The following is an 18,376-nucleotide window of genomic DNA, read 5'->3' as shown; positions in this document are numbered from 1 at the left end:
GCACTGCAGCACTGTCCTTCCCCATCACTGCAGAGCTGCTGGAACAGCACCCCTACCTGCCCTGGCCTGGCACTGCCAGCACTCGGCTGTACCCCCACACCAAGGAACAGCTCAGGCAGCACAGCCCACACACCTGAGCACACACCTACACCCCACACACAATGTACACCACACACACACACAGACACACACACACACACACACACACACACACAGACACACACACACAGACACACACACACACACACACACACACACAGACACACACAGACACAGACACACACACACAGACACACACACACACACACACAGACACACACACAGACACACACACACACAGACACACACACACACACAGACACACAGACACAGACACACACACAGAGACACACAGATACACACACACACACACAGACACACACAGACACACACACACAGACACACACACACACACACACACACATACACACACACACACACACAGACACAGACACACACACACACACAGACACACACAGACACACACACACACACAGACACACACACACACACAGACACACACAGACACACACACACACACAGACACACACACACACACAGACACACACAGACACACACACACACACACACACACACACACACACACACACAGAGACACACACACAGACACACACACAGACACACACACACACACACACACAGAGGCGCTGCCCTTGGCTGCCCGATGGGAGCCGTTCATTCCTGGTATTCAGGGGGATGAAGGTGCTGACAGGAGCCTGGCCAGACTTGTGGGAGGTTTGGGTGGGAAGGGACCTTTAGATGTCCCCTGGCCCAGCCCCTGCAGTGAACAGGGATACCGGCACCACACCAGGCTGCTCAGAGCCCCGTCCAGCCTGGCGCTGAGCATTTCCAGGCATGGAGCACCCAAGCACCCACTGCCTTTCCAGGCAGCCCACGCCAGTACCTCACTGTCCTAAGCAGAGACTCCTCTGCAGACACCACAGTGCAGCCATGGTGCCAGTCTCTCTGGAGTTCATTCCGAGGCATGGAATGGCGCTGGCCCAGTTCCTCACCCCAAACTGGGCCATGTCCCCCAGCCAGTGCCTTTCCTGATGTGGCCAGGCACCGCCCCAGCACAGCTAGGTACCCCTCGGTGCGGCGCCTTGCAGGAAAACTCCCTTTATCAAGGGAATTGAGCACCACAAATTGGTCTCCTAAGTCGATTCTGCCTTCTGCCAGGCCTCTTCCCACCACCTAATTTGATGACAAACACGTTCCTCTCCTCCTCCCACCCTTTAATCTAATGAAGAGCACCGTGTCCAAGGCACAGGGAAATAAACCCTGATGAGGCCGATTTTTATAGGTAAACAGCCTGATTTCTCTGGCCTGTGGCCTCACTCCTCACACCCCTAACAGCCAGCACCTCCCCCTACTGCCTCACCATCCCTGCCCTGCAATTTGGCATTAGTCTTTATAAAAATCACTTGCTTATAGAATGTTTTTTGTACATTTCATTAGAGTTTGAGCAGCTGCCTTGCCTCTGGCTTTACTGTGCCCAAGTAGAGAGGAAAACAAGGCAGAGGCTAGTGGGGTTGTAGGGGGCCCTCGTGGCCAGGGGCATGTGGGTTCCTGCAGACCAGGGCTGGCCCCAGATGGGTGCCCAGACAGGGGTACAGTGCTGGGTTCCATGGCAGCTGAACAGCAGCCTGCCTGGACACAGGACATGGCTCTGGACATGCCAAGGGCTTCGAGCCGGGGCAGCCCCACTGGCCTGTCAGGCTCCCTGAACACACCACAGGGCCCATCCTGCCAGAAGAGACAAAGGAGAGGGGCCATGACAGTGACAGCCAGCATCCCCTGTCCCCTACTGCCTGCAGCTGCAGGGATGTGGGGCCTGGGGTGGGAGGCAATAGAAGCTGAGTTCCTGTCTTGCTGGGCCAGAACCAAGCAGCAGGAATGTTTTGGTGATGGGAGGTAAACAGGGTCATGGTAAGTGTCAAGATGCAGTCAAGCAGAAATTCTAGCAATGCTAAGTATAGCCTAAATGCCATTAAAGCAGGAGAGGGAAGAGGATATGAGGGTATTAATAGTCTCAACATTTAAATCCTGGGTGCAGCGACAGCTCCCAGGATGCTGGCTGCCCGAAGCACAGCCCGAGCCCAAGGGCAATGTGCCACACGCTGCACCTGCCCACAGGGAAATCAACAGCCCCAGCAAGTGCAAGGCCAAGGCCCCTTTGTGGAAAATAAACACAGCTCTTGCTCTCTGCCCCTTGTTCACAACCCAGAGCTGGGCCAGGCTGCAGCACCACACCAAGGCAGCCCCAAAAGGACACCAGAGTTTATTTACAACACTCCTCAAGTGACATACCACAGAAAGGAAAGGGTACAGTACAACTCAAGGACTCAACAAAGGAAAGGTATCGGCAGCCCCAAGTCCCTGCAGCCCTCCCCACAGCCACTGGTTCTGGGCAGGCCTGACAGCCCCATCCCCGCCAGCTCGCAGCACAGGCGGGCAGGGGCTGCCATCCCTCCCCACGGAGCAGCCCAGCAGCTCAGGTGGGCGAAGCTGACACAGTCACTCTCTCAGGCTCAGGCAAGGATGCAGGAACCATCCACGCAGTGCCAGGAGTCAGTGGCTTACAGAAGCACCCCGGTGTGGTTCTACCACCTACAGCCACGCAGGCTGAGCTGGTGGCCAGGTCTCTTCCAAGGGTGCGTATCTGGAAAACGGTGTTAGTACAAAACTGCAGCGTTGCCAGGGCAAGGAGCTCCTGAGCCTTGCTCCGTGCAGCCCCACAGCTGCCCCCATGGCCACTGTCTCCTGTGGGGCTGCAGGTGGCCCAGGTCCCTCTGAGCACCTCTCAGGAGACTGGGGCTGGTGCTGACACTCCACCACTCCATCTGTAGGGAGAGGAACAGCTTCCCCTCCAGCACCACAGGGACCAGGCCTGATCTAAGCAGGTAGAAAACGTGGCCTCAGATGCAGCCCACGTGCTCTGGCAGCAAGCAGCCCAGGCAGTAACTTGCTGCCACAGTGGAACTGGGAGGAGCCTGGCTATGGTCTGCCCAGCCCTCAGCTGCACAGCAGGGCTGGACACGGGTTGCCCCTGTGTCTGGAGGCACAGGAACAGACTTGACTGTGCCTCCTGCCCTCAGCCAGCCCCAGCAGCTGTGGACCTTCGGTGCATAGGGGAAAGAGAGACCCCGCGCTGCCCGATCCAACAGCGCATCTGCCTCGGCCCTGCCCAGCCTAGCACAGAGGGCAGCGACAGGAGGGGAACAGGGGATCGGGTTGCTCAGCATGAAGTGGGGAAGGACAGTTTGAGGCCAGAGAAAGCTATGAGTGGGGTGCTGGAATCCTTTGCAACAGGCTCTGGGCAGTCTCGGTGAGGCCCTAAGCATCCTCGACCTCAGGCAGCTTCAGAGCCAACCCCAAAGCTGACTGGCTCTCCCGCGGGCTTTTAGGAGGACAGACCAGAGGAGGAAATCAACACAAAATCTCAAATTAAATCTGCTTGAGGACCTCAGGAGAGCAGCCGATCCGCAGGGAGGACCCGCTTTAAGACTTCTTTGCATCCTGTGTGTTCCTCCTCTTCAGATCACCCAGGTCGACCGGTTTAAATGCTGCAAGGGAGACAGGAAAGACTTTGGGGGCAGAGGCAGCACAGCCCCCGCCCGGCGCTCGCAACCCCCGGGCCGGCAGAGCCGGCGCGGTGCCCCTGTCCCCCGCACCTTTCAGGCTGGGGTTCGGCATCTTCTCCACGTACTCCTCGACCAGGCCGCGCTCGGAGCCCATCTGGCTGCGCAGATCGCGCTCCACGCACTGCCAGGCTGCAGGGACAGGGACAGGGGCCGCTCGCCTCGGTCGCCCCGAGCCCCCCGCGCCCCACACCCAGCGCCACCGCCCCGCTCACCCTCGTAGATGAAGCGCACGTTCTCCTCGTGGGCCGGCGTGAAGATCTCGCTGCCGGCGCCGGGGGAGCGCGGGCCGCCGCTCCGCTTTCCGTTGTACACCACCCGGGACACGGGGGAGCTGCAAGCGGAGCGCGGGGGGGAACTGAGCCGGGCCCGGGGCCGCGCTGGGCCCGGGGCCGGGCGGGGCTCACCTGGCCATGGCGGCGGCGGCGTTCGGCGGGGCTCGGCGGGGCCGGAGGGGCTCGGCGGGGCTGCGGGAGGAAGGCGAGGCCGAGCCAGGCCGCGCGGCGCCCCCCGCCCGTCGCCGGGCAACGCGCGCCCCTCACCCGGGCCCTCCCGCCTGCGCAGCGCCACGGACGGAAGCGCCGCAGCGCGCAGGCGCAACCCCGCCCTCTCCGGCGGCGAGCGCAGCCCCGCGCAGGCGCGGCTGTGCGCGATGCTGGCCACGCCCCCTCCCGCGCGCGCCCCGCCTGTCGCGGGGCCCGGCCCGGCCGTGAGCGGAGGCGCTGAGCGGAGGCGGTAACCGAGATGCTTTATTGGAAAAGTACAAAGTGGTTCCCGATTCGCAGTACCGAGCGCCGCTGCCCGGCCGGCGCCCGGGCCCAGCCCGGGCGCAGCCCCGGCCCTCGAGCAGGCTCAGGCAGGCGCAGCCCCCCGGCCCGGCCCCGAGGCTGTCGGGCCGTGCCCGGCTCAGCGCAGCGCGGAGGCTCCGAAGAGCTGCACCAGGTCCTCGTATTCGGGGTCGATGAGGTCCGAGGGTTTCTCGCCGTCATCAGTGGTGGCTTCCAGGCTGGCCCCGAGGGACAGGAGGTACCTGCAGGACGCGGAGCTGAGCCGGCGGCCCGGGCGGGCCTGGCCCCGCAGCCTCCATCGCCGCGAGTGGCACGGCCCGAGAAGCCCCAGGCGGAGCGCAGGGACCGGGCACCCCCCGAAGGAGCCACGGAGACTCTGCTCCAGCCCGGGGCTCTCGGTTCTCAGGCTTTTCAGTACTGGCAGGCCTTCACAGCCCCTACCTGGCTATGTCAGCGTAGCCGTCGCTGCAGGCCATGTGTAGGGGCGTCCACCCGTTCTCATCTCTCTGGTGGATGTCAGCACCGTATTTCACCAGGAGCTTGACACAGTCCAGGTTTCCCGTCAGCACGGCTTCATGGAGGGCTGCCATGCCTGAAGGGACAGGAGGTGTTAGCCCTGGCCCAGGCAAGGGCTCTCCGTGCTGAATTCACAAGTTGTGCACAGCTCAGGAAAGGGGTGCAGGAACTCTCCTCAGGGAGAGGACTGTGGGGAAACAAAACAGAAAGCCAGAGGAGCTGCTGTGGGTTCCTGCTGCCCTTCTGCAGCATAAATACCCTGTCTGGGATGGTGCAGCACCCACTGCCCCGGATAGGCAGGGCAGAGGGAGGGAGAAGGAATTGCCCCTTAGAGCAGCTGCTCTGAGTCCCGGACAGGACTCACACGGAGACATGAGAAACGTCTCTGGCGTCCTGCTCTGACTGAGTTTCAGAAGCTCCTTACTAACGAAGAATCGTTGTGGACAGAAAGAAGCCCAGGCTCATTTGAGCCTCTGTCTCCACGGCCTTGTGAGAGCAGAAGCTGAAGCCAAGCACAAGTAGAACGACAAATGTGGGCTCTGCATCAGCCTGTGCAGATCAAGGCATTCCATAAACAGTTGCTGATGAGGCAAACAGAACACGAAGCTTTCCCCATGAGCCCCCAGTCAGACAGGGAGCAGTGCCTGTGAGAAACAGGCGGAGCCAGGAACCAGTGCAGATCCGGCAGTCTGGGGAAAAGGCAGGAGCCCCACTGTCCTGCCCAGAGCTCACAGACTTGCCTGTGCTTGCTGCTGCTCCTTGAGGTCCCACCACGCTGTAGGTGCTCAATTGTGCATTACAGAGACCCAGAAGCCAAGCTCCCCCTTTCCACAGCATGCACTGACTGTGCTGTTGAGGGGAGATGTTGGGGCATTGGCCTGGGGCTCTTGGGCCCTGCTGGGCACTGCTCCTTGCTAGGGAGAGGCCTGGCTTGCTCCAGTCCTGCAGGTGGCCCACTGCCCAGCTCCGGTGTCCCTCACAGCCCCACCAAGCTGTGCCGCTGCTCTACCCCAGCTCTGCCAACCAGCAGCACTCACCAGAAGGGTAGATGGTGTCCAGTGTCACCTTCCTGGCTCGTATGAACCTGCCCACCTGCTCCAGGTCCCCCTGCTTGATGTGGTCCTGAAAGACGACGTCGTTCGGGAAGTGCACAGTGCGCGAGGCCCTCAGACGCGGCGCGTAGCGGCCGTATCGCGGCCCCGACAAGGGGCAATAGTCCCTCATGCTGACAGGAGCTTTCAGGCACAGCGGCATGGGGGGGTGCTCAGCACTCAGCCCCGGCCCCTCACTGCACTGCTGTCTCCTCTTCTGCCTGTCAGGGGCCCTCCTCGCTATAGATCTGTGCCGGCCCTGCACTGCTGTGCTCCTGTGTCAGTGTCCCCTTGCTGCAGGGAAGTGGCAGCCACCCTGCTCTTCTGCACTCTTGAGTCACATGCAGGAGGTGGCACCTGGCACTTGCAGCTCACCTTGGCCCAGGACTGATGATTCTCTGGGAGGACCACATTATAAAGCCTCCCCTGGGCTATTTTGGGGACATGCAGCTCATGCTATTTGCCATGATGCTTCGTAATTGAGCCGCCCAGGCTGCAGCCTCCCACTTTTGGGCAGAAGTTGGTGTCTCATCTTACCACCCACCTGTTGATGTGCCTATCCAAGGGGTCAAATCTACTCTTGCATGGGTAGCCTGGAAGCAATTTCCCAACATCAAGCCCTTCTGGGGGAAGGGGCATGGGCACAACCAGCAACACAGGAACCGGACACTTGTGTCCCAGCTGGCAAGTGCAGTGTGGATGTGCCAGGGCTGTGGTCACAAACACGTGCAGAGCTGTCACCCTCCTGTAGCTGCAGGGGACAACTTGAAAGGAGCAGGAAGAGCTGTGCTGCCCAGCACAAGTGTGGCAGCACACAGCCCAGCATGGGAGCACAACCTGAGTCAGATGCCCCCTGTGCCCTTGCGAGGACAGAGGTGCCGCTGGTGATCCTGAGACAGGTGCAGAACCAGATGCCTGCACTGCTGGACCCTGATGCTTCCTGTCCTACTTGAGACAGGGAAGCAGCTGCTGCTGCTGAGGGCAGGCTACTGCAAGCAGCTGTAGAGGAACAGCAGAAGAATAGCACCACCACCAGACAACTCCTGCCTCTGATACTCTCCAGCTACACTGTCATGACCCAAAACAGAACCATCTGCCACAGAGGAATCATTCAGGTCCATCAAGGGTTTAAAGCAACCAGTTTTTCTCCCATCAAAGTTTGGGTCTGTCAGACACTCAAGCGTTTTGTGCTCTGTCATGTTGATAGGGATTGTGCAGGCAGGTGTGCTGAAAAAATCCCTATGCTGCTTTAGGAGTCAGGGATGTCACTCTGCCCCCTCCTGCTGCAGACCCTTGCCCCAACTCAAGCAGCACAGCCAGCCACACACCTTGGAACTCCTGCATTTGTTTATCTGCTGGCAAATGCATTGATCTCTGGGCCAAGCATCTGCTTCTGGTTAGATGAGCCTGAACATGGCACAGGGCATCCAAGCTCAGTGCTGGGAACAGAACACTTCCAGCCTGCTTTCTTGGAACAGCAATTAGGCATGTACATAGATGGCTAAGCTCCTGCTCTGCCACAGAGAGCCTTGGGCTAGGAGAGGCACCTCCTCTAAGCTGAGTATAGTGGGTGTCTGCCCAGGAACAGAGGAGAACCACTACACTGCTTGATCACAGTTCAGCTGGCTGTACAAAATGGACCTATTGGAGTCCAATTCTAGACACCATCTTTCAGTGGAACTTTACTAGTGAGTTTACTAGTGAGATTCCCTTCTTCCCCACACCAAAAGACAAGGCAGCTGTCACCAACCAGCCCAGCCACCAGCATGGCTGGGTTTGTTTGGGTGCAGCAGTGGCCACTGCCCACCTTTAGTCATGTGGGGGCACAGTCCTGGAGGGAGATGTCTTCAGAGATCTTCACCATGTAACTGCAGGTACAGGTCTCACACACACCTGGCTGCTGTTCTATCAGGGACAATCCTTCCTGATCCCTTGGTGAGTGGGTGCCTGCTCAGCCTCAGCCCTGGTGCTGCTGTGCCCAAAGCATGGAACACCACATCAGGACTCTGCTGGGGCTCAGCTCCCAGGGCACTGGAGACAGAGATAGGTGTTGTCCAACACCCCTGTGCCACTGCTCCAGCACACATTCCACTCGCTGAGAGGTGCAGAAGTGCCCCCAGTTGTCCTCTAGCCTCACTGTGCCCTCCCTGTGACATTTATAGCATATTTTCTAACCAAAATACCTTCAGCAGCAAGCAGCAGGTTTGGAAATAGCAGCGTGGCTCACAGGGTCATGTGAGCCTGACTAGAAGAGCCACAGCAGCCCTGGCGTGCCCTGACTCCCTGCTCAGCCCAGCCAGCTGGCTGAGGGGCTGCACCCTCTCAGAGCCAAACCACGGCCCGCTCACTCCCAACAGAGCACCTGCACGAGCCCATGGAATCTGGGCAGGACACCAGCATTGGAATGTTCTTCTCCTTTACAAATTACATGGAGAAAGTGACACACACCCCATTGCAGCAGAGTCCCTTGAAAATCACCCTACAAACTCTGATCTCCCCCCCTTCAAGGGTAGGGTCAAATATTCTACACTCTGATAAAGACACAGAGACATAATAGTATTAAAATCTCAACTTTATTTGGCCATCAAATTCGGTACCAATGTTATTGTAGCAGAATGCTAAGAACCAGCCTGATGCAGCTCAGGCCTGTGAGGCACTCCCTCAGTCACATTCCCAAACCCCAGTAATTGCAAATGTCCTGTTTGATCTGTTTATCAGGCCCTCCCCCACCACCCACCTGCTGGGTCAGCCCACTCAAAATAATTCATGGAAAGGGATTGCAGCTCTTGTCTTTGATCAAAAGGATGTCAACACAGCTGGTGAGCCAGCAGCCACCTCCACCCTCAGAGCCTGCCACAGCCAGTGCACACAGTATTCCACCCCTCCAGGAGTTTGGAATAGTCATCTCCAAGTGTCTTAAAGGAGAAGGGAAAGGAAACATCCGGCTAGCATGAAGAGAAGCACCTTCACATACACCTTTCCCCAGGAAGCCATCAGCCCTCTGCCCCTACATATACTGAAGGCCAGCCCCAGGGATGAACAGCTGACACTGTTAAGGACCCTGCCAGGTGCAGAAATCAATTAAGGGCTTTAGTTTTGAAAGAAAAAGAGAAAAAAAAGCTGTATTGGAAGATGTTAGTGGCAAAGCTCCAGATTGTCAGGCCACTGAACTCCTGGTACCACCTCACAACCTCCTGCTGCCCAGAAGAACAGAGTTCTCCAGACAAAAGCTGTGTACAAAAAAGTACATCACAATAGAAAAAAGAGCCCAGCTGGCTGGGCTGGCTCCCTAGTGACAGTTCCCTTTTCAAAAGCCAAAAGAAAGAAAAGGTAAGTGTACAGACAAGTGAGGGTAAAGTGTTACTTTAAAAGCCAATCCCTGGATTTCCAGTCATTTACCTTCTGCTTTAAATCTTAATGGGTTTCTGACTCACTGGGCTGCATCACAGCAGCCAATTTAGTGTCTGATTTTTTGCGTGATGTAGATCAGTCTTCTCTTTACAATTCATCCTTTTGGAGTTTCTGCTCATCTTCATCACCTTCCTCAAGTTCCGTTTCTTCATCCATCTCCAGGTCCTCCAGATCCTGTGGAAGTTACAGACAGCTCCTGGTTTCTGGCACATGAGGCAGATCTAGAACCAAGCACTGAGCAGCAGCCCTCACCTGGTCACTGCTCTCTACTGCCATGCTAAAACATTCAGAGACTTCCATCAAGAGCTTCAGGTTCAGGACACTATGGATTAGGAACCCCTGAATGCTGGTACCTGTACATCTGTAATAGCCTCCCCACACCCTCCCCACCCCAGCAGATGAGAGCTTCCAAGCAGACAGACAGGTATGTGGCATTAATCACACAGCCCTCTTCCAGGCTGAGTGCCTCAGCACTGCTAACTGTACACCCACAGGGTGCTCCAGAAAAGGAGCCCATTGCAGGCGCAAAGCCAGCCAAGCTGCACCTGAACAGATCACACTGATGTGGGCACTTTGTTCACCAGCAATACGCTCTCCTGATAGGTAACAAAACAGGATCTTATTTAGGACTGAGGATTCACCCACAGAACCACATCTGACCCATGTTCCAAAGGCCCAGAGTACTTCATTCACATTACTCACATCATCAGCTGCTGCCCCATCCTGACCTCCGCTTTCCAGGAATTTTTTGAATCCTTCTAGTGTCCTTTCCCCATTATAGTCAATTACCTACACAGGGAAAACATAAGGATGCTGGTTATGGGCACTACAGACCCACACCCCTGGAGAGGAGGATTCTCTTTCTGAGCAACAGTGAACATGCCAAGCAAAAGGGAATTTAAAAATTCACCTTCACCCATATGAGACGAAGGAAAACAGCTCAGCCACTAGACTTCAGAGATCACTGCGAGGAAAGAATAGCCTGCAGATGAGCACACTGTCCTCTATGCTCCCTCTTTTCCCCATTCCCACTTCCCACTGCCCCCCAAACTCTTTCCTACAGCCCAGACCCCACAGAGGGTCTCGGGTGTCCTGTAGACTTGCTGTGTTCCATCCCAACAGAATGCAGATCCCTCCCATAGGTCTTGTCCAACTCGAGCAAGCAGCTGAGCATTCCCGTGCTCCCTGGCTACGCAGCCACGCCAGCCTGGCTGCCCGCTTACATTTCTGCCAGAGCCTGCAGGGAAGAACTTGAGTGTGGGGAAGCTGTGGATTTTCACTGCCTCCACTTCATTAGCCGTTGAGTCCATCTTGGCAATGACAATGTTCTCATGGTCCCTGTAGATTTCTCCCAGCTTGTCCCAGATTGGAGCCAGCTGCTTGCAGTGACCACACCACGGGGCATCTGTTAATTACAGAGATAGAGTTGCACCAACAATCTATCAGGGTACCACTCCTCCCCAACCAGGCAGTTCTCACACATCTTTGCAACCAAGGCACTGCTATTAGGGCCCAATCTGCAAAAGGCTTTTCCCCTAATCCTGGTCACGCAGTGTTTTGGCAATCTTTTCACACCAGTTACTTGGAATTAACTGTAGAAAGATACTCACAGAACTCCACAAAGACATTCTTATTCTCATCAAAAGCAACTTCTTCAAAGTTTTTCCCAACCAGAACTTTGACAGGGTGCTTGTCCCAGTCTTCAGGAAGATCCTGACTCATTAGGTGGGGCTGGAATTAAAAGTGAAATCCAGATAAACAGTTTGCTACGTGGCTGCTTAGTCTGAACATGCAATCACATATCCTGGAAAACCCATGTTTCACCACCCCACTGGTGCCTCAGTCACAGACTGTAAGCAACCAGATGAATTGGTCACTTCCTCTTCTCCCACAGTCTCCTTCCCACCCTGACCCAGCAGTAATAGGAGGTGCTGTTGTGCAGAGAGAATGTCAGCAGAGCTCTGCAGGAGGGAAGCAGCACTGCTGACATTCCAAGAGGACTGGGCTTTGCTGCACCCCCACTGCTGGGTGAGCCACGGCTCCTCCAGCAGATGGGAGCTGACAGCTCTTTTCCCTGTGCCACAGAACTCACACCTTCCACAGACTGCTGGCAGAAAGAGCAGCTAGGTAAACAGTACCATCCCCACAGGGAGAGCACAACTGCTTGGCCATGCCCAAGTCCCTCTACTTGGCTTGCTCTCCTACAGCCTCCAGGCCCCAGCAGCTTTGCCTCTCATTCCTAATCACAAAGCCCATGGGATGTTCCCTGCAGAAGATGGAGGCGCTTCTCCAGCTGGCTCTCCAGCCCCTCATAGAGGGCATTTCTGTTCCTGCTCAGCTACCTTGTTCACCATCAGTACTGTTTATCCACATACCTTGATCTTGCCTGCCAGGAACTTGTTACAGAACTCTTTGATCTTGTCTGCTGTGAGCTCATCAGACTCAGGTTTGTATTTGGTCATTTCTTCCTCCAGGGTGATCAGACGTACAGCTGGGCACTCTTCCTTCTTTAGGCCAAAGAACTCCAAAATCCTCTGGTTGTCACTGTGGTCACTGTCTATGAAGATGAACAGGATCTTGGGAGGAAAAAAATGAAAGGCAGGAGGTGAACCTGAGTATCTTGTGGCTGCTGACACTTCACACACGCTCGCACCAAGTGTAGCTGAACTGGTTCTTTTCCTCCCCCTGTCCCAGAAGAGAGAGCCGGCTTAAAGTCCTCCTCCACAACTGCTCCATGGATAGACAGAGCCACACTTCTCTGCTGGAGGTGGGTGATATCTCAGCTCATGATCCAAGAAATCCACCTCACCTTCCCTTTGAAGTTCCCAGCTGCACTCTTGAAGTTGTCCAGCTTCCCTTGATAGTCAGACACACTTTTTGGTAAGAAAAGTAGAATATGAGTCTTGATCTCTCCTCCAAATATTTTAGGAGCAGTCTGAGGAATAAAAAATAAAGTTTATTTTTGGAAAAGAGGCAAATCAGTACCCAAGCCAGTTTAACTCCACTATGCTGACCAGCCCACAGCAGCCTCCAATACTGCAGGACTGCTCTGCACAGCAAGCTCAAACCTTTTTTATTCTGTGTCCTTCCCATTCCTCCATACCCCCGTTGTCAGCTCCACAATAAAACATGACCATAGAATCTACAACTGAAACTCTGCTATATTCTTGCAGCAGCCATGGGATGGGCCTTGTCAGATATCTAAAGACCCACCTGCTCAGTGAACTCTATGACCAGAGGCAATGAATTAGACTTGATGAAGTTCAGCAGATTATCTTTCGTGAGATCCCCTTCAAAGTTGTTCTGGCCTTCATCAAACTGCAAGAATAGACATTCTTCATTAGAACCCTTGTGCATCCCACACAAATCTCTCAACGCCTTCACACCGATCACTGCCCCAAGGGATCCTAGCTGCACTCATTTAGAGCAGACTTCCATCTCAGCAAGGTTACCCCATGTCCACATAAAGTCTGGGTCAAGGTGTTCATCCTTCTTGCCAGCAAAGCTTTAAATCACCCCCCACCAGAAGATAAGCAGCAACAACAGCCAGGTTTGATCTCAGCCTTGCTCTGCACCACTGTGAAACCCTTGGTGGTGCAAGTCACCAAGAAGGACCCTGAGCAGCTGCCTCCAGCTTCTCTGCAGCAATCAATGGTCAGAGCAGACACTTGCAGCCATTGCTGGGAATGTCTGACTTGCAGCAAACAGTGATTTCCTCAGGTCTGGGGGCTTCATTCCAAACTCTGTTAGGGACAGCAGCACATGTTGCACATGACACCAGAGGTGCCACATCGTGTTCTACAGGGCCATCACCCATATCATCCCTGACCAGGATCCCAGAACCCCCTGGCAGCCTGAAACAGGAACAGCTGCAGAGGGCAAATCAAGGTTAGAGGGAGGATGTGCAGAAGGGCACAGCAGTGCCCTGGCAAGACCATACTCAAGATGCTGACAGAAGGCAGCGTGTGGACTCAGATAACCTTCTGTTAGGGGAGGCACACCAGACTCAGTGGAGAAGCCAAGGAAAACACTTAAGATTGGAAAATAACTTTGCAAACACTTCAAGGAGTTTTGCAGATTCCCTCAGCACCATCAGGACAGCTGTGTGAGTGCCTGTGCGAGTCTGGACAACTCACACAGAGTAAGAGAAGAACAATGAGCCAAACCCTCTCAGGTCAGACCCAACTAATGGTATTGAGCCAAAGCCCAAAACCAAAATAGGCCATCAAGTTGTCCTGCCCTGGTGTTTGATTACTGTGGGTGCTTCTTTTCTCCTTGGTTTAGAGTAGATCTATCCAAGAGCTCCATGGCACTGCCATGCCATTGCACAGGAATGAACCCACATAGCTGGACAGCTCTAGGCTGCTTCCTCCATAGAGTCAAGCGCTGCTGCCCTGTCCCAGCCTGGTTCCTCCTGCTCCCAAGACAAACGAAAGGCTGCCAGGCCCAGAGCTCTGCCCAGCCCAGCCCTACCCAGAGTGGGACACACAAAACTGACATACAAAGCTACTCACACAATAGCACACAACTACCAAATGAGACAAGAACAAAACACTCTTCCCTCCCCCACCTCCCCCCATTTTGTCAATGCATTTTGAGCTCGTTAGCCAGATATTTCCTCAGCCACATTGACCTGAGGGGCTCTGACTCAGAATTTAAGTCTACAAGCTTCTACCACCATAAAAAAAAGTGTCATAGGTATAGCAGAATAAAACAATTATTTCAGATGAACAAAAAGAAAAGTCGTGTGTTATGTCAGACTGGGCAGAGTCATGATTGATGAAATTACAGGTTTAGTAAGTCTGACCCCAAAGTCTCACACCTCTGTCCTGCCTCACAGCACCTCTGGGTGAGGAGCCACCAAGCTTGAAGAACCTCTTCTTGTCTGCTCAAACTTGAAAATTCATCCCAGTGATGGGGATTTTCATGCCTCCAATAGTATGCTGTGATTCTGTAGGTAGTCAGCATCCCTCTGTACATAATCCACTGCCCCAGCCCAGTCAGCTGGAACTGCAAATCCTCTTAGGAGCTTCTCTGGAATCCCTGCACTGCAGAACCCACAGCAGTGAGACAAAGCAGCTCTTGGATGCACCAGGGAGCAATGAAAAGCAACTCTATACTAAGACACAACCAAACAGCCAGACAGCTCATCTACTGTTCTCTTGGGCCTGTCCAGGACTGTGTGACCACTGCTGCACTGCAGAGAGCTGAGGAACATGGAGCCGAGTGAAGGAACAACCCACACCCAAAGAAGCCCAGCAGCTCTGGAAGAACAGCACAGGCCTGGGAGACTGACACAGCTGCACACTGTGGGTCACTGAGTCTCCCCCACGCCACAAAGGGGCCACAAAACCAGCTACTAACAGTATGGGGCCTTTGCTGTTTCATCCAGGGCTGACCTTGCTGAAGTTTGACTAATTAAAGAAAAGAGACAGCAGACCCCAGTGTGGTGCTCAGACTTGGCACCAGCCAGTACCTTCTTGAAGAGGATGACACTGTCCTTACTGATCTGGTACTTGGTGAAGACATCAGCACTGGAGGAAATCCCAAAAGGAATATCATCCACAGCTTCTGCTGCCAGCAGGAACTCCTTTGCTGCCTCTGAGGTCAAATCCTGGAGAGTAAAGAAAGGTGTCTCAGAGGGGCCACATCACCTGAAGCATTCACATCCCAGGGCTCAGCCCAAAGAACTGGAAGCTCAAGTAAGGCAAGACAGCAAGTACTGCATAAGGCACAAAGCTTTCCCCAGCCATGAGGAAGCAGGGAAGACCCTGGACACACACAAGAACATCTCCAGTGGAAACACAAACGCTACCTTGAAGAAACCAATCACCACCACTTCACTGGAGTCCACCAGTGCCTCTGCAGCAGCCACATCAGTCAGGGTGGCAGCAGCTGGGCCCGTGCGCTTCTTCAGCCAGCTGACGATGTCATCCGCTTCCCTGCCAGCTACAGGAGATAAGAAGGAGTCACTTTCCCCACCGAGGAAGTCCAAGACCACAAAACACCTCAAGCTTTGAGAGAGAAGACCTTTCAGCAGCTGGTCAAGAGATCAGCAAGACTCAAGGTATCATTTACGCAACTCCCTTTCACTCATGGTGTAATTAAGCTAATCCCTAATTGATAAGTCAGGGTACAAGGGGCTCCCAGGAATCCATTCTTCTCTCACCTCCTGCACCGGCCTTAAACTTTGACCAGCAATGCGGCAATTCCCCTGTATTACTTATGTTATTACAGCACCTTTTCCTTCCAGGATCTTTATTCTGGATGTTACCCTCTGTTACCAGCACTGTGTGCCCTGGCTTAGCTGAATTCTGTCGTGGCCTTCCTTGCAGCTCTCTCACACCCTGTTTTTGCTCCCTCACCCAACAGCCCAGGCACATTTCTAGTTCTGGCTATGGTACTTGAGTCAAGTCTAGCCATACAACAAACCAAGCTCAGGTCACTTCGCTTTCCTACACAAAAGCAACTTCCTCCATTCTAGCTGACCTTCGGGATCTCTCCAGGAGACCATTAAGGCCAACAGGTTGGCCTGTTCCCCATGGACCCAGCACCATTCCCAGGTCGCTGTCACAGTGGACCTTGTCCAGGCACAGCAGCGCAGCTCCAGCACGGGGCCCTGTGCTGGGATCCGGCGCCACGTTGCTGCCCTCTGCACCCTGGCGGCACATCCAGACCCGGTTCACCCGCGTCCTGTCCAAGTCCTCACCCGTGTACTCCTTGGGCGCAGCTTTGTCGCCGTTCTTGAAGAACTTGATGGTGGGATACCCGCGTACGCCGAACTGCTGCGCCAGCTCCGACTCCTCCGTGGCGTCCACCTTGGCCAGCCGGATTTCCGAGCCCTCCGCCTTCAGCTTCGCCGCCGCCTTCGCGTACTCGGGCGCCAGCGCTTTGCAGTGCCCGCACCACGGGGCGTCTGCGGGATGGGGCGTCAGCGCCGGCCGGGCCTCCCCGACTCCGCTCCCGGGCGGACCGAGCCCCGCCTGGACTCTCGGAGTCCCGGGGGGGGCGGGCCGGGGGCCGCGCAGACCCCGTGCCCCGGTCCAGCCCCACACCCGCCCGGGTGAGCCCGTTCCTCAGCTCCTCTCCCCGGCCCGACCCTTCCGTCCCCCAGCCGCGCCCTCGGTCCCCGCCCGCCCGTTCCCCCCGGCCCGGCCCCGCCGCGCTCACAGAACTCGACGAGCAGGTATCGGTGCTCGGCCAGCGCCTGCTCGAAGGAGCTGGCGCGCAGCACCAGGACGCCATCCTCCTCCTCCGCCGCGGCGGCGCGAGCGGGCAGCAGCAGCAGGGCCGAGCAGAGCAGCGGCAGCAGAGAGCGCAGCCCCGCCATGGCTGATGGCGGCGTTCGGGACGAGCTGGGACAAGCGCGCGGCCGCGGCACCGCCTCCCTTTTATAGACCCGCCCCTGCCGGCCGCTGCCGTGCGCTATTGGTCGCGCCGCCCGCCTGCCATTGGCCGGTGCCGCTGTCCCGGCCACCGCCTGCCTTCCATTGGCTGGCGGTCCGGGCACGCCCCTCACTCGCCGCCTCGGGTTGGCCGCCAGCCCCGCTCGCCGCCAGCAGGTCGCGATTGGCCCCTTTCCTCGCCGTGCCGCTCGCGATTGGTCGGCACCGCCGCCTCGCGCGGCCCCTGCCCTCGAACGTGGCACTCGGGAAGCGCCGCCGGGCCCAACTGCGCGTGCGCACGGCCACGAGCGCGTGGTGGATCCTGACTGGGCCGCGCGTACCACGTGACCAGGCTGGCGCGCGAGGCCGGCCTGCCGCGGTTCGCTGCTGCTCGGCCCCGTCCGTTCCCCATCCCCTCATAAACGGCCTCGCCTCGGGGCCGCTCCGGCAGCGCTACCCCCCGACGCTCTCTGTCAGGCCGCCTGGGGACGGTCCCGTTTCGCTTTGCTGCAAGCTCGCCAGTCACGGAGACGGGCCGGGCGAGCTCAGGCGGGGCCGGCGTCCCCGCGGGGGTCGCGGGGCCTCTCAGCACACACGCCCTCACGGAGAAGGCACCAGCGCGGGGGCTCCTCGTGCCCCCCAGGCCGCGCAGGGCCCGCTGAGGCTCTAGAGCACGCAGAGCTTGTGGAGGAGAAACCTAGCGGACAGAGTCTGCTGACCGTGGCAGGGGAAAATCTCCTGGCTCGGGTCTGCCTGCGCTGCCCCGGTACTGCCGAGGCTCCCGACTGCTGCTGGTGTGCGCTGCCCGTGCTAGGGTACCGGTTCAGGGTACACGGCACAGGGCAGCCCCTGCGCACTGTGTGTCACCCGGCTGTGCTGCAGCGGGGCAGGCTCCGGGCTCCGGCCGCGCCCCGGCCATTGCCAGCTCGGGGCTGCTGCAAAGCCGCTGCTCTTTGCTCGGGGCCACGCCCGGTGCCCTGGGCCAGTGGGGCAGGGAGCGAGGCGCTCACCGGTTCCCCGAAGACAATCCGCCTGCCCCGAGTGGCTGTAGACCGTTCCGGAGCTGCGGCCCATACTGAACCAGACGCTTTTGTCAGGCCCGGGGACAGTCCAGCGAAGTCTTGGAAGGTAAAGCTGAGCACACGGTGAGGGCACGGCGGCCACCCAGGGTCTGGCAGGCACAGACACGTTGGTCTGGTAGGGAGGGAATCAGCTGCTGCCTTAGCCCAGCTGTCACCCCGCAGGACGAAGACGTGCCAGACAACAGAGGCAGAGAATCCCCAGAGTTGGAGCATAGCACAGCTGTCCTGCCCATCCAGGCCTCCGGTAAAACGGCCTAACAGAAGCCTCCACACCCTGGGTGTGGAAACTCTTGCCAAAGTGTCAGGGTTGCATCAGCTGGGTACCGCAGAGCGGCTGTTGGGAACCAGCACAGGGTTTTTTTTTTTAACGCAATCAGGCACATCTGGGATGCAACTAACTGA

At 56.7% G+C, this 18,376-nt stretch overlaps 3 protein-coding genes across 5 annotated transcripts; all 3 read right to left on the bottom strand.

Annotated features, from left to right (window-relative positions):
* Window positions 1–2,325: 2,325 nt before the first annotated feature.
* On the bottom strand, window positions 2,326–4,253 carry MCRIP1 (MAPK regulated corepressor interacting protein 1). Of its 2 annotated transcripts, XM_058852416.1 has the most exons (5): window positions 4,109–4,253; window positions 3,917–4,035; window positions 3,735–3,833; window positions 3,526–3,626; window positions 2,326–2,722 (listed from the first exon to the last, which is right to left on the bottom strand). In XM_058852416.1, the coding sequence occupies exons 1-4, from the start codon at window positions 4,114–4,116 to the stop codon at window positions 3,562–3,564; spliced, it is 291 nt and encodes a 96-aa protein (XP_058708399.1). In that variant the 5' UTR covers window positions 4,117–4,253; the 3' UTR covers window positions 2,326–2,722; window positions 3,526–3,561. The 2 variants fall into 2 exon arrangements, with proteins under 2 accessions (XP_058708399.1, XP_058708398.1); XM_058852415.1 differs by having other exon boundaries at window positions 2,326–3,626.
* Window positions 4,254–4,435: 182 nt separating this feature from the next.
* PPP1R27 (protein phosphatase 1 regulatory subunit 27) lies at window positions 4,436–6,502 on the bottom strand. The gene is made up of 3 exons (XM_058852414.1): window positions 6,043–6,502; window positions 4,931–5,081; window positions 4,436–4,731 (listed from the first exon to the last, which is right to left on the bottom strand). Exons 1-3 carry the CDS (start codon window positions 6,257–6,259, stop codon window positions 4,608–4,610), a joined length of 492 nt encoding a protein of 163 aa, XP_058708397.1. The 5' UTR covers window positions 6,260–6,502; the 3' UTR covers window positions 4,436–4,607.
* Window positions 6,503–8,650: 2,148 nt separating this feature from the next.
* Window positions 8,651–16,895, bottom strand: P4HB (prolyl 4-hydroxylase subunit beta). 2 transcript variants are annotated; one of them, XM_058852501.1, is made up of 11 exons: window positions 16,678–16,895; window positions 16,217–16,423; window positions 15,323–15,456; window positions 14,984–15,121; window positions 12,721–12,825; window positions 12,317–12,442; window positions 11,883–12,083; window positions 11,118–11,238; window positions 10,731–10,912; window positions 10,210–10,296; window positions 8,651–9,681 (listed from the first exon to the last, which is right to left on the bottom strand). In XM_058852501.1, exons 1-11 carry the CDS (start codon window positions 16,835–16,837, stop codon window positions 9,595–9,597), a joined length of 1,548 nt encoding a protein of 515 aa, XP_058708484.1. In that variant the 5' UTR covers window positions 16,838–16,895; the 3' UTR covers window positions 8,651–9,594. The 2 variants fall into 2 exon arrangements, with proteins under 2 accessions (XP_058708484.1, XP_058708485.1); XM_058852502.1 differs by lacking the exons at window positions 8,651–9,681; window positions 10,210–10,296 and adding an exon at window positions 10,338–10,471.
* Between the last annotated feature and the right edge of the window lie 1,481 nt (window positions 16,896–18,376).

Source organism: Poecile atricapillus, chromosome 17, assembly GCF_030490865.1.
Source record: "Poecile atricapillus isolate bPoeAtr1 chromosome 17, bPoeAtr1.hap1, whole genome shotgun sequence".
Lineage (NCBI taxonomy): Eukaryota > Metazoa > Chordata > Aves > Passeriformes > Paridae > Poecile > Poecile atricapillus.
Note: the sequence above shows the minus strand (reverse complement) of the source record. Positions and strands in the feature narration are given on the sequence as shown.